This window comes from Microcebus murinus, chromosome 11, assembly GCF_040939455.1.
Source record: "Microcebus murinus isolate Inina chromosome 11, M.murinus_Inina_mat1.0, whole genome shotgun sequence".
Classification (NCBI taxonomy): domain Eukaryota; kingdom Metazoa; phylum Chordata; class Mammalia; order Primates; family Cheirogaleidae; genus Microcebus; species Microcebus murinus.
In genome coordinates this window covers 6,615,673-6,630,575 of record NC_134114.1, presented here as the reverse complement: position 1 = coordinate 6,630,575, position 14,903 = coordinate 6,615,673, and the positions used below count along the sequence as shown (strand labels likewise).

Below are 14,903 nucleotides of genomic sequence, written 5' to 3'. Positions count from 1 at the left end.
CAGTGAGCACTATGATAAAGTAAGTGTATTTCTAGAAATCATAGCTTCACCTTTCTCTTGAGTAACAATTGCTATTTAATGTACTAGTTTATCAATTCACCTAACTCTTTAGGAACTCATCAGCCATACTATACTATTGATGCCCTGTTAGGGGGATTGCATTTCATACTTTTTATACTTTCAAGTTGCTTTTTATACTTTCACCTGCCTGTGGACAGGTTGCCAGCAGGTGATGCCAGGTGCCCAGGTGAGGAGTTTGAGACCAGGTTCTATTCTCCTGGCTGCACTCACTGGCTGTGTAACCGTGAGCTTATCAACTTAACCTTTGTGGACCTCCAGCATCTTACCTGAGAGAGGAGGCAATGGAATTGTCCTAGTGCAGGTATTTCTAAACATTAATAGAGGGTGAACCCAACTCTTTATTCAAAGACAAATAATATGGCAAGGTTCAATATGTGAAATGCAGAAAAGTGAAGCTTGTTGTTCTGTGGGTCTGGCTGTCTCCTGTCTCAGGGTTAAAGTGTGGGCAGGGGCTGGGCATCTGGCTTTCCAGGGTGGCACTGGGACAGCTCTGCACATCCCCAAGTGTCCAACGCTACAGCCACAGCTCCTGGCCAAACCACAATGTGGCTAGTAGGAACCAAAATGGGCTTAAGCATAAAACATGCTCAGAACTCACTATAAGAAAAGAGGCATAATATCTCATGGGAAATTTTATAATGACTCTATTTTGAAATATTTTTACATATTTTATATGCATTGGGTTAAATAGTAAATAGTTAAAATTAACTCACCCATTTCTTTACCCACCTCTTATTAAAGGTGCCTGCTAGAAAAATTTTAGATTATTAATACTTATGTGGATTGTAATATATTTTCAGTGGACAGTACTGTTCTAGATAAACCCTATTGACGCCCACCGCCTCACACGGGTGCACACGGGTTCTGTGGGTATTTCAGTCATTGTTGCTGCTTTCCCTTGGCTGCATGCCGGTCACTGTGTTCCCGTGAACTGCGCTAGGAACTTGTCCTGGCAGCTTCACTTACGGCCACATTCTGCTCTAAGGACGGTATTTCATTCAAACCCCAATTTTTGAAAACATATTTCCTGCTGAAAAACACCTTTTTCTTTTCGGTTACTCTTCCCATGGTGTTCTTAGCAGCTCACTCGTCCCAGGACTGGGACACACTTTCCTGTGGGGAAAGGCCGGTGCAACAAGTGTTTTGTGGATCATTTCTTGTGGCTGGAATTCTTTGGGGGAATTTCTTCTTGTCCTTTTCAAGTTACACTCTGGTCTTTTAATAAGTATTGTGTAAATATTTCTTCCCCAGTAGTCACATTTAAAATTGAATTTACTACGATTTTATGTGACAATGTGCAAACTTTACCTTTTAAACCATTCCATTTATGACCTTTTCTTTCTCCTTTGGTCGTTTTCCTAATGGCTCAGATTGTTGAGTTTGAAGGGCCATCTCTGTTATTCTAATAATCCAGTTCTACCTTTGCTTTTTCCATATGCCATCAGATCTACTCCTGGTAAATTGACTTCAGCAGAAATTGACATTAAGAATAGACTAATGGCCAACTAAGACATAAAAAAACGCTCAACATCTCTAATCATCAGGGAAATGCAAATCAAAACCACAACGAGATATCACTTATCTCCAGTGAGAATGGCCTTTATCAAAAAGTCCCAAAACAATAAATGTCAGGGTTGATGCAGAGAGATAGGAACACTCATACACTGCTGGTGGGACTGCAAACTAATATAACGTCTGTGGAAAGTAATATGGAGATACCTCAAAGAGCTACAAGTAGAACTACCATTTGACCCAGCAAGCCCATTACTGGGCATCTACCCAAAATAACAAAAGACATTCTATAAAAATGACATCTGCACTAGAATGTTTATATCACCACAATTCACAAATGCAAAGATGTGGAAACAACCCAAGTGCCCATCACTATACGAATGGATTAATAAAATGTGGTATATGTATACCATGGAGTTCTGCTCAGCCACAAAAACAATGGTGCTCTAGCACCTCTTGTATTATCCTAGGTAGAGCTGGAGCCCATTCTACTAAGTTAAGTATCCTAAGAATGGAAAAATAAGCACCATATGTACTCACCATAAAATTGGTATTAACTGATCAACACTTAAGTGCACATAGAGCAATAATATTCATCAGGTGTTGGGCAGATGGGGAGGAGGGGAAGGAGAGGATGGGTATATACACACCTAATGGATGTGGTGCACAGTCTGGGGGAGGGATGGACGCACTTGAAGCTCTGAGTCAGGTGGGGCAAAGGCAATATATGTAACCTAAATATTTGTAGCTCAGTAATATCCTGAAATAAAAATAAATAAATGAGAAAAATTGTTTAGACTCACAATCTAGTGATCTGTGTTCAGGAGAGTTCTCCCGTTACCTTCAGCAAGCACACCAATGAAGCCTTTTTTATTCATCTGAGGGCTGCTCTAGTGACAGTGCATTGCACTGTCATTTCTTTGAGCAGTCATCCTTTTTTCTTATTTTTAAAAATATTGACATTTAAGTGTGCAAACAACTTCCACTCATCTATAGTTATTTGCATTTGTCTTTGCATGCCCCCTGTTTAAATAGGTGACACAAGGGAGCAGAGATGTCAGTCACTGTGTTTGCCTGAGGGCACCCGAGTCCCCCTTGTACATAGACAGGGAGCCAGGTGCCAGTGACCAGGAGAACACCTTGTCTTCTAACACAGATGTGCCTGTGCTTGACCTCGAGATGGGGAGCAGGTGGCAGCTTCCAGTGGATCAGAATGCTAGCTTTCGTCTCATTTACCCCAACTGATTAAGTTTTATGATTTCTAGAAGAGGGCATGGAGTAAAAAGAGAACCCAAACAAATTAAGTACAATTACCTCTTCCTCTTTTGTTATCAGGTTGCTTTATAATTAATGTTCACTTTAGAGTTCGTTGCTATAATCCTTTATCTTACTCATCAGCCCTGAAGTGAAAAGTCATTTCATGCCTGACCCCTTACAAAACTTTGAAAGTATAGTTCACAGGAAACATAGATCAGCTCAACTTCCTGAAACTCAATTTCCTCTTCTGTAAAGTGGGGATACTCACACATATATTGGGTACATCTTCAGTAGCTTGCTGAGATGATCAAATGAGATGTGATAAAATGGGGCCATCAAATTTAGCAAGTAAAAATACAAGGTGCTCACTTGACTTTGAATTTCAGATAAACCATGAAAAGTTTTTTAGTATTGGCATTTCCTATTCAGTATTATTCATGGTTTATCTGAAATTCAAATTCAAGTGAACATCCTACATTTAATTTGGTAACCTTAGAATACAAACATGTTTACTGTTTTGCTAAGTTGAGACAAATATGTTATTCAGTATAATATTTAATGATATTTTCACATAGTTACAATTGTTCATGTCTTTTGAATAACAACTGCACTGCCAGCTTTGATCAATCTTAAAAGTCTCACAGTGGCTGTTTCTCTTTAATGATGAATACCTAGAGTTTTCAGTTTGTGAGATAAAGTACAAATACCTGACACTCAAATCTGTGCCCATTACATAATTAGAACTGGACATCTTCACGAAAAGGCAAATATCATGAGAGTTAGCACCAACATAGTGTCCAGTCTGTGCGTCCTGCAGTCGGTGCCAATTCTATGGTTCCACATTGTGTTCTCCTCCTCTCTGCTTGGGGAGCAAAGCTGCAACTGGCAGCAAGTGCTGATTTTTTTAATTTTTTTGCTGATCTCAAAATGTTAAAGAATGATTAAGAAGGTTTTTTTGTATTTCTGGAATATATTTTTTTTTCTGCAAATGCTGTTGATTAGAGTATTGAATTTCAGATGTGTAGAAGGTATGTGTGGTTTTATTTCCTATGGCAGATTTTCAGAGTTAATATTTTACTGGATGAAACTAATTACAGTAATTTTCTTTATTCATATTTAGTTTATGACACTTTGGGTTGATTTCCAGCTATATTAGGGAAATACATGTTTCTAATTTCACCTTCATGCTGACTGATATAATTCCCGCTAAAGATCATGATGGGGAAAGTGTTAGTCAGCGATCTTTAGCAAATACAGGGGTAATAATGACATTCTCATTCTAGTCTAGATGGCCACTCTTCCTTCCCTCCCTTCCTCCCTTCCACCCTTCCCTCCTTCTCTCCCTCCTTCCTTCCTCCTCTCCCTCCCTCCTCTCCCTCCCTCCTCTCCCTCCCTCCTTCCTTCCATTCCTCCTTCCCTTCCTTCCTTCCTTCTTTCTCTCATTCATTCAGTCTTTCACCAGCATGTATTTACAAAGCACCAAATCTCTACCAGCCCTAACAGTAGCCACTAACACATATCAGAGAACAAAAGTGACATGATTCCTACCTCCATGGAGCTTAAAAATCAAGTGTAGAAACCACAAAACAAGTAAATCAGTAACTAAAACTGTGATAAGTGTTATAAAGTAAAAGACAGCAACAAAATGGGTCCTGATGTTGCATGCTCTCATATCAAACAGATGTTGGTTCTTTTATAAGCCAGGCTCTGTCTGTCTGATTCTGCAAGAAAAATGACATTCTCAGTTGTCACCTCAGGCAAAGGAACCACTTGCACATGATCCGGGACAGTCCCAGGCTCTTGGTGCTACAAGTGCTTCCTGGGGGCTGGTGGCTGGAGCACAGACGGGCTTAGGTGAGGCTGGAGCCATACATAGGTCAAGAGGGGCCAGGTGCATCACAGCCCACGGGTGACCGCAGGCCCTGCTGTGACCTCAGAGGGTCCAAGGCAGGAGAGCGGGGCCATCAAATGTGTGTCCTGAGGCTGCCTCTAGACTCAGTGGGGAGAGAACAGTGAGTTTTTAAGAGTCCAGGTGGGAAAGGTGCTCTAAGCCCAGGCAGTGGGAGCGTGAGGTGACAGGAGGTGGTGGGCGAGGACTAGGTGAGCCTTGGATGAGGAAGGGAGGGCCCAGTCCTCAGCGTTGGGGTCAAGGTGCTACCTTTCCTGAGCTGAGGTCCCAGGAGGTGGGACAAGCTGGTGGGAAGCACAGGGCATCCCCCCAGGCCTGTTGAGTTCGTGGCATCCCGTCCCCTCTCTGGGGTTCAGCAGAACAGTGGGCAGTGAGCCCCCAGCTGTGAGGACAGTCCCCTGGGTGTCACCACAAGGAGGTGAGAAGACTACAGCCCAGCATGTGCAAGGGCAGGGTGCAGGCAGGGAAAGAAAGACTACAAGGACACAGGGAGGGACCCCGAGTGCTGAGCTTGAGCGTGACGCCAGGGAAGGGGACTTAAGCAGGGGCTCCTCATGTGACCAGACGCTGCAGAACGTGAAGGAGACACGGCAGAGCCACGGACCGGGACCCTTCTCTGAAGCGCCAGGCCCTGCAGTGTTGTAAGGTCCCATCAGCAGGAGAACCGGGCGCGAGGTGTGCGGACATACACACTGAAAGTGTGCGATCAGTGGTGGCGACCTCTGTTTAGTCAATTTATGAAACAGTCCATTTTAAGTCAACCTTTGAAATTTGATTGTTTTCACAATCGCTTAAGAATTTGAAATGCATATGAGCATATTGGGATTTAGATTATTGTTAATTTGGGCAGATTTTTCAGAGTGATAATCCATCCACAAAACAAATAATCGACAGCAGGAGTCTTTGTTAGACTCTCGAATAAGAGTTAGTTCTGTAATCTATGTCTCCCATGTCAAGCTTGGCTGTCACACTGTGGCTGTGACAACAGCCACAGCACAGCAGTGCCCCAGCTGGGCGCCCCTGCCCTGCCCTAGCCCACCTGCACCCCTGAACTGCTATAAGCGCTTCTGTTCTCCCCACCCACCCAGCGTCTCCCACAAACACACAGGAGCCTTGATGCCGATGTTCCCTCCTAGCCCCTGGGATGGACAATGGTCCCTGTTGCTGCAACGTCCCCAAAGATGGCCACAGGATCTATGCCCAACTCTGCTCTGTAGAAGGCTTGACACCTCCATCTGCTGGCACCGTGTGGAGGCCTCCTCTCAGGCCTCGTGACGGAGACATCTGTGCTGAAGTCACATTCCCCGAAGCTGCCATCCTGTCCCTGTCACTGCCACGGTGCTGTGTCACCTCATCGGGGCTTTGTGCTTCCCCAGGCAGGAAGACCCAAGACAACCTTAGGAACTGTGGTCTCCACGTCAAAATTAAGCTGAATTATAGACTAAAGACATAAGTTTCTTCTTACACACTTATATCTGTGAGCTGTGAATTTGCTAAAATATCTGCTGGTCTACTCCACGGCTGCCCCATTCTCTGCCTGTTCCCCCCGCCCCTGCCGTACAGGTACCCTCCAAGACAGGTACCCTGTTTTTAATTTTCCCAGCATATAGCTATTTCAGTGTATGCTCGACCTTTTTCTAAAGTAACATATTTAACTAGCTAGCTTAATGTGACATTAAGCAATTGTCTGCTAATTCTGTATCCATAATTATTCAACCAGTTCATAATCAATAAATTTTCATTAGAGATATTTCACATATATATTTTTAATAAATCTGGGCAATTATATGTCTGCATATGTATTTTCTCTTTAAATGCAAATAGCAGCCTGTGTCCTAGGACTTTCATAGAGGTAGAAAAATTTAAAGTATTTTTTGTCCAAAGTCTTTTGCAATTCATTGATTGGTAGAAGGCCTTGAAGCCAAAGATTCTTGACTTTACTTTTGATTATATAATAACTTCATTTTCTGTGTTTGCAAACTAATATTTATGATGTGTTGAAACTGAGGATCATGGTGAGTTTTATTCAGTTAGTACCTTCAGGGTGACTGCAGGAACCTGGCGGTGGATCTCAGAGGCACAGCTGGGGGGCTGGGTTTTGCACCCTGGTCTTGCAGGCCGGCATTGGGGTGGGGCATGCTACAGAGCACCCGGGAGAGTGGTGCAAGTTTCAGATCTGTGTCCCTGACATAGGTGTTGGCTGTGCCGGGCCCTCCACTCATGTGCCTGAAGAGTTCCACGTCCACAGCTGCCTGTTTGGGCAGTCTGTGCTTCCGGCAGTGCTAAAAGCCAAGCTTATAAATATGTGTTATAAACACCCAGGGAGCAGAAAACCTGGAGGCAGGGTGGGGGCTTGGATCAGGTCAGAATCGAATGTTCAGAAGCACAAAAGAGAAGAATTAGGGGGGTGGAGACCAAGAAAAGCATGGCAAAGAGCAAGCACTAGAGAGAAAGGGAGAGAGAGAGAGGGGAGACAGAGGAGGTAGAGATGGGGAAGCGTGTATTCCCAGGGCAGGAGAGAGCAAGGTGCATCGTGGTTGTCCTGATGTTTGTGGTTGCCTGTCACATGGTGTTTTCCCGCTGGGGCCACAAAGTCAACATCTCTGATGCCTGGACTCCAAGATGGTCCTGTGAGGATTTCTCCTTCCTGGCGTTCTCTGCAGGTGTCACAGAGCTTGCTTCTTCACTCTCTTGATCTGTAGACTTGCAACTGGAAGAGGCCTGTGGTCTATGATTAGTCCTCATCCCTGGCTGTGTGACAGCATCATGGGAGGGCTTTGAGAAATCCCGGAGCCTGGTCCCCACCAGCCGTGCCATGGGTTGAATCCCTCTGGAGTGGGGCCCGGGAGTCCTGTTTGGGAAAGGTGCCCCGGGGACTGCAGGAGCTGGAGATCCATGCATTGGTGGCACGCGGCACGCTCCGCGTAACCCGGGAGTGGCCTGTGAGACCTGCTGACCTCATTCCCTTCTCTCCCCGTGGCCTTTGCAGATTACGGCACCATTAAGAAGGTGCGGGCGCCCCTGAATCAGACCTCGGGCAGCTGTCTGCTGGAAGAGATCCAACTCTTCCCCGAGGGGCGGCAGGAGCCCGTCCGGAGCCTGCAGATCCTCCACAGCCAGAGCGTCCTGTTCGTGGGCCTGCGGGGACACGTGGTCAAGATCCCGCTGAAGAGGTGCCAGTTCCACCGCACGCGCAGGTAGGGAGTCCCTGGGGCTGGGATGCGCTGGGGCTGAGACGGGCCCACCCAGAGGCAGGGCACGGGAGCCTATTAGCCTCTGGACCTTCCTCCTGTGAGGTCCTCTCCCCGGTGCGGAGCTCTCCTGCTGCTGATCACTGTGATGGGAATGACCCGCCCGCTCCCCATGGAGGAGGAGCCGCGTTCTAACATCTGTAGGCAGGCGTCAGCGTTATGATCAGGTATTCAGTGCCTGAGAACACTTGTGATAACGCTGATATTTGGTGCTCCTGCGTTGATGTATTAATCTGGCACAAGTTTATATTTTACCTGAATATGGATGTAACAAAAAAATATTCTAAAGAGTGTGTCCTCCTAGGCCAGAGCTCTTATGCTGAAAACCCCCTGAGAAGAAGGAGTGGTGGACATCGATGCCACGGTGCCCCCTTTCCTGGGTGTTCCCATGCTGTTGACCCTGAGCCAGCTCCCTTGGGGTGCTGCCCCCAACTAAGGTTGCAAGCGGGGTAGTGAAGGGAGTTCTAGAAGGCACAGGGGAACCTGAGTGCCATCGTGCGTTCCTTCGCCCCCAGCTCGTCTTCCCCTCTTCTCTGGGGCATCCACTATCAACCACAGCGGTGTTTGAAGCTTAATTTGGAAACATGAAAGCCCAGGTGCTTAGGAAACAGAATAATACTGTATGCGCCATCCACGTGGAAAGTGCTTTAATGTTGGAAATGGCACATGTACTCTGACCCCTGACAAAAGACTGCCCTTGGAGAAATCATAATCTCAAATGTTCTCAGGGATCAGAACTCTTGTTTAATTCCCCAGAGCAGTGCACAATTGCAGATTCGGTGTAGAAATGGTCTTTTTTGGCATATCACTCACAAATACCTGCCGTACACAGGCCACTCTTTCTGTAAACGAGGTGCCTGATGCCACCAGCTTTGGAACTTATCACAGAAGCTGCAATTCATTGTACAGTCCTGTTCTTGCTATTTCGTGATGCTTGTCACTGAAATACTTCTGAATTCACTTTCTCGCCTAACACATGTGAATTGCTATAGAATCATATGGGGTAATATGTAGAGTATAAAATTTAAAGCACTCTGCAAAGTTGATATCCTTAGGTAGAAGGAAAGGTCTTGTGTGGAATCACTACAATATACCTTTAGAGATGATTCTAGAAGATGAAGTGTATATATAATGTAATGCCTCCTTTGGTATCAGAGAGAGTTGAGGAATAATGTTAGGAACCTCCCAGCTATAATAATGATAATAATAATAGAGCTACTGGAAGCATTGATAATAGATAGTGATATTTATTAGCAACCATATTTTACCTACATCTTCCTAAATTTAACGAGTGGCTGCTCGAAATTGTTCTGCTTTGTGTTCCCTGCAGGATTGGTGTAGGGGAGGAATTATTCTTCCCCAGTTACTGACAGTCCAGTGGGTGACAGGGAGGGCTGAGGTCTGGCCAGCAGGATGTCACAGGTTGGAATGCATCTGGAAGGGCACAGCCCAGTGAGCTCCAACTTCTAATGATGACTTCTCTGGGGGTGACACAGGGCAGCACACAGGAAGACACAGGCCTGTACTGTCTAGAGCGTATTTTCGGTGCCAGAACGGGAGTGCATGGCTTGCAGAGCGCGCAGCCATTCATCCTTTTCGTGCGCCCTGCTACACCGAGTCCGGGTTGCAATAGCTCGGCTCCTTGTACCTGTGACTTAGGAAACCAAGTCCTGCATCGGGTCAGTGAAGAGAGGCGTGGTGTGGCTGGCGTCTCTCATGCAACCGCACTTCAAGCCCGGTCGGGAATCCATGGGAGCCAGCGCCACCAGGCACCAAGGCACATCCAGGGAGTTCAGTTTCCCCTTTTCTTTCAATGAAAATAAGTCCCCTTGTCTGTCTTCATCGGGCTCCGGAGAGGAGAGAGTTTTACATTTATATCTGGAGCTGAATCTCCCTGCTGTTCACCCGTCCACCTGCTCAGAGAAAAACAGTAAGAGATTATGGCTTTATTGCCGAGTGCTAGACTGCAGTCTTCTGTGCGCCCGCACTCAGAGGGGGTTAGTTTGTGTCTGGCCCCTTAATATTCCATTGAAATAGAGAAAATCTATTTCAATCCAGCTGTTTCTCTGAATTCTTTCCAATGTTTTGCTCCACTCTCCTCCTCCTGTAGAAAGATAGGAAAGCCTCCCTGCTTGACACTCCCTGCAGCACAGAGTCTGCTGTTAAATATCTGTATGTCCATAATATCTGTATGTCCAGTTTCTTAAATTGAATTACAGGGAAAGACAAAAGCAATTTTAATTATCCAGAAATACTTCTGAAGAAGTACACCTGATAGGACTCTGATAATAATCAGATAACAATTGGATGCTCATTTCTTTGCCAAGTATACTTCCCATAGTAGAATATCCACAATTTTATTTATTATTGGAAAACCAGATTCATAAATAAATTTTGAAGTATTCAAAAAGAGATAATTGATCTTAATTATTTATTTAAAATATTTAATACAATAAATTCATTAAATTAAATTGATTGAGTTACCTCTTTCCTTCAAAATCATATTTACATTTTTCATTTGTTGAATATCCCTTTTTCAAAGGCAATGCACAATGGCATCTATGAAAACATTGATGAATGATAAAAATTGATATAATTTCACAGATTTCTTTTCTATATCTGGCACTGTGCTAGATTTTATCACAATTCTCTTGAATCATTGTGTCAACCCTGAGGGTGAAGGAGCATATCACTTGTGTGGTTCAGATGGGGAGATGGGAAGCTCAGATTTTGGGTGTCCTGCCCGAGGTCACATCGCACCTGAAACATGACACTCAAGTCAGAGCTGGGCCTGTCTGGGCCCAAGGCCCATGTTGTGTTTTTGGTTTGATTTGCTGCCCCTGGTACTGCGAGTGTCTCCCTCTCTGGTCAGATTTCGGTGGAAGGAGCTGCTTGATTGCGCTTTCCGTGTGCACTGCTGGAAGACAGCACTTAGTACCTAGGCAGGCAGAGCCCAGGGCTCCCTACGGCTACTCAGGGCTCCTTCCCAGCAGCTGTCGCTTTGTTCTGCTTGCCATAGGCTGGATCGAACAGACAGGAGGGGGGTTTGTATTGCTCCCTAAAGCTTTCTAGATAAATCTCCATTCTCCTCTTGTTCTCAAGGAGATACCTGGGGCCACAGGGCACTGGCCAAGCACCTGCCTGCGCTGTCTGCAGTACCCTCGCTTTGTGACTCTGAACAAACAGAGCACGAGTTTTTCCCTTGGAAAGTTATTTTATTAAACAATATTTACTTCCTAATGTGCATGCCTAATGGGTACAATGTACACTATCTGGGAGATGGGCACACTGATAACTTTGTATCAAACAGTACAAAAGTAATCCATGTAATGAAAACATTTGTACCTCTACCTAATATTCTGAAATAAATTAAAAAAAGAAACACTAGAGAATCCAAATAAAGCCTATTGTTTGTTTTATTTAAAAAAAGAACAGTATTTAAAAATTATATTCTAGTCAATTTTAACCTCAAAAGGAATAAAACATGTTTTCATATTAGCATTTATTGGCACAGCCATTTAATAAATGGGATGACAAAACTGTGTCAATGGTAAAGCCAACTCACTGGAATTGGCGGTTGCCTCTGGGATATAGAGGGCAACAGGACCTGTTACCGTGTTTCCCCGAAAATAAGACAGGGTCTTATATTTATTTTTCCTCAAGAAGACACCCTAGGGCTTATTTTCAGGGGATGTGTTATTCTTTTTAATTACAGTCCAACAATCTACATTTATTCAAATATAGTTAAGTCGTCTTCTTCTGGAACATCATCATAAATCTCCAAACCCCGAATTCCATCCTGAATTTGTTGTGACTCTATTTAGACTCTATTTAGAACCACTTAGACTCTACTTAGAACCACTGGCCCCAATCTCTCACGTCAAGCAATAGAGCTCTCATGGGGCAGATGAGAAGGGCTGCTCTTCTTCTTTACCGCTGCACGACGAAATGCACGGGTTGTGCAGATGCGCTGCGTGGCCACGCCCACCACTAGGTCTTATTTTCGGGGTAGGGCTTACATTGCGCAAATGCTTAGAAAGCCTGCTAGGGCTTATTTCATGGGTAGGTCTTATATTCAGGGAAACACGGTACTACTCAGGCATGCCTTTTTTGACTCTAAGATTCACTGGACTCATTGAGTCCACAAATGTGTAAGTCTCATAAAGGGAGTTAACACTTGCTGAGTTTTGAAGAATGTGGGCAAGGCTGGATAGGAGTCCAGTATGTGACAAGGAAGGGAGGAAGGCTGGCCTCTGGGGCCCAGCTCACGTGCACCTGGTGCAGTGTGGCCTCCGCAGTAGCATTCCGTGGCCTGTGACGTGGGAGAAGGTCTCCATGGGAGGCACGGGATGGGGCAGCCTAGAGCAGCCACTCACTCAAAGCCCTCTGCTGCAAATACCAACATGAAGTGAGCACCTGCCATTGGGAGGGAAACCAGACTCTGGCAAGGAGCTCACAGAGTCCCCATCTTGCTGCCTCAGGAAGAAAAGAAGGATGGCAGGACTTGGGCTTTAATTATCATGTCTGAAAATCAGTTTGTTATTTTCCTCCCAAGGAAATACCATAGGCTTCTAAGTGGTAAGACTGATTGCAGCTCTTCAAGTCTAAGCAAAGTAAGGCTTGAGGCTATGATGAGGGGAGGGCTTTGACGCAGACGTTTAAAGTCACTTTAAGGGCTGTGTGTTGATGGAATCAGTGGGTCACCACACTTTCTCTGCAAAGAGCCAGACAGAAAATATGTTAGGCTTCGCAGGTGCATGATCTCTCTTGCAATGACTCAGCTCCTCCCTGGTAGCAGGAAAGCGGCCACAGACCGTAATGAATGGGTGCGTCTGTGGGTCAGGAGAGGCTGAGGATTCATCTGGTAAAGAAACAAAGACCCACTATCAGATTCAGAAAGTTCATTGCTTACACAGACAGTGAAAGTAAGGGCAGGAAAGCTGTCAGCCCCCCATGTCCCCTGTCCCGCAGGATCATACCAAGTGGGGTGAGGGAGGGGGCAGAGCCTTAAACTTCATCAGAGGCTGGGGAGCAATGGGCAGCTCTCTCGTGACGCCTCCCTGGGACACAGGGAGGTGGCAGGAATGGCCTGTTGCAGCTCCTCGTAATCCCTCCATATTACAGAACGGGGGAGGACTGTGAGCTGTTCTGCCAAAGTTCAGACCAGCTGTAGCAAAGTTGTAAGCCTTGCCCTGTGGCCTTTCCAGAATCATGAACAGTCTCCAGGGCAGAACACTCCACAACACTGTGTTTCAGTAACAGTTTAGGCGGCAGACCGGATTTAGCCCATGGGCTATAGTTTGCTGACCCCCTGAATTAGATTATCATACACCTTTTGAATGAACAAATGTCATTTTAATATGCACCAATTTATAAATTAGCTATTAAATGTATTATTAAGTTACACAAATCAACTCTGTACCCTAATATTTTCTGAAGATCATGCAGTGTTCTACTCTTTGGATATTTACTCATATATTCTTCATTTGTTTTTATTTGACACTCATCATAATTTATGAGATAAGCCTATAAGATTATAGAGTCAACATTTGTATATGAGGGATTGATCTGAATCAGAGAGAGAATGTGCCAACATTCTACAGTCTCAGAATAGAAACTAGAATTTCAAGCACAGTATGCCAGTGTGGCTTCATTCAGCCGTGAGACATGACATGAGGCTGGGCAGGGGGATCTGTGTTTCCAGGTTCTATGCAGCCCCCAGTGTGGTGTCCAGCTCAAGTCAGTCTCAGTAAATGTTTGGTGAATTAACACATGGACCCTCTTCCTTTCCTCTCTCTCTGCTGTTTTACTTCATAACCTGAAAAGAAAACCATAATTCCTATTAAAAATTAATACTCCCCTTACAGAAAAATGTAGCGATATAAAAAAGAAGCAAAACGGTGGAAATCCTTGGGCCTTGGGTGTTTGTTTTGTTTTAGTGTTGCTTTATGAACTAAATGGAGGGAGGAGAAAAGCTGGGAACTGGAAGAATCACAGCCTAGATATAAAATAGAGGAGTCACACCTTTTAAATTGTGCTTCATAAAACTAGAGGGAAATACGGAGCCATGAAGACAAAGACCGGCTCTGTTTTGAGTGCGTTGGTATCTGGTCATTCTTAATTCTGTTAGCCTATGATAGTGTTATTATTTTTTTAAAATATTAACACCGTTATTAAGAAAATTAGTATGTAAATTAGATGACTGCAGGGCATTTATTGTTCTAAAGGGCAAAGTTTGAAAAGGTAGAGTTAATACGTTGGCACCTGAATTAATTAAATATTGTCTAAAGACAGCATCTGGCCGATGGGAAAACGCAGGATGTACGGAGAGAAACCGCATGGTCCCTGTGTGGCCCTCCAGCAAGACGACCTCAGCCACTCTGTCATTAATCACATAAAAATTCAGAAGGACATTTTGACATGTAATTCAGTTTACAAAGTTTCTCTCCTAAAAATGAATTTGGTATTTTCTAAATCTCAATGTCTTGAGTTTTTGTTTACATAGGCTTTTGGTTTAGCCTCTAAAGATTGAATTTCCCTTAGTTAATTCCTGCATAGTAAATGAATTGAACTTATTACATGACAAACACGAAGCTGGACCCTGAGTGTCTGGTGACAAATGAGGCATCCCTGACCCTGCTCTCATGGGGCTCAGGGTCTAAGGAGATATTCTGGCATGAATAAAATCTCCTGAATACCTGCTGTGGAATCCAGCCAAAGCCAGTTGGCTTTATTTAAAACCGATTTATCGTTAGGGTTTGATCCTGGACTATGCTAGCACCTAATCTCCTCACCCCATGTTCCTGTCCAAATATTTTTTAGGCTGTATCTGAATCTTAACCAGTGTTCTAGTCTTCCATTTCCAGTAGCAAAGGAATTAGTCGTCAAGTTAT

The 14,903-nt window shown here is 44.6% G+C and overlaps 1 protein-coding gene across 1 annotated transcript in view; it reads left to right on the top strand.

Moving 5' to 3' along the window:
• SEMA5A (semaphorin 5A) overlaps positions 1-14,903 on the top strand; it is a 453,573-nt gene that overhangs the window by 342,979 nt on the left and 95,691 nt on the right. Inside the window, exon 12 of the mRNA XM_012791124.2 lies at positions 7,749-7,956. Within this exon, the coding sequence (XP_012646578.2) occupies positions 7,749-7,956 (208 nt within the window). The remainder of the gene's footprint in view (positions 1-7,748; positions 7,957-14,903) is intronic.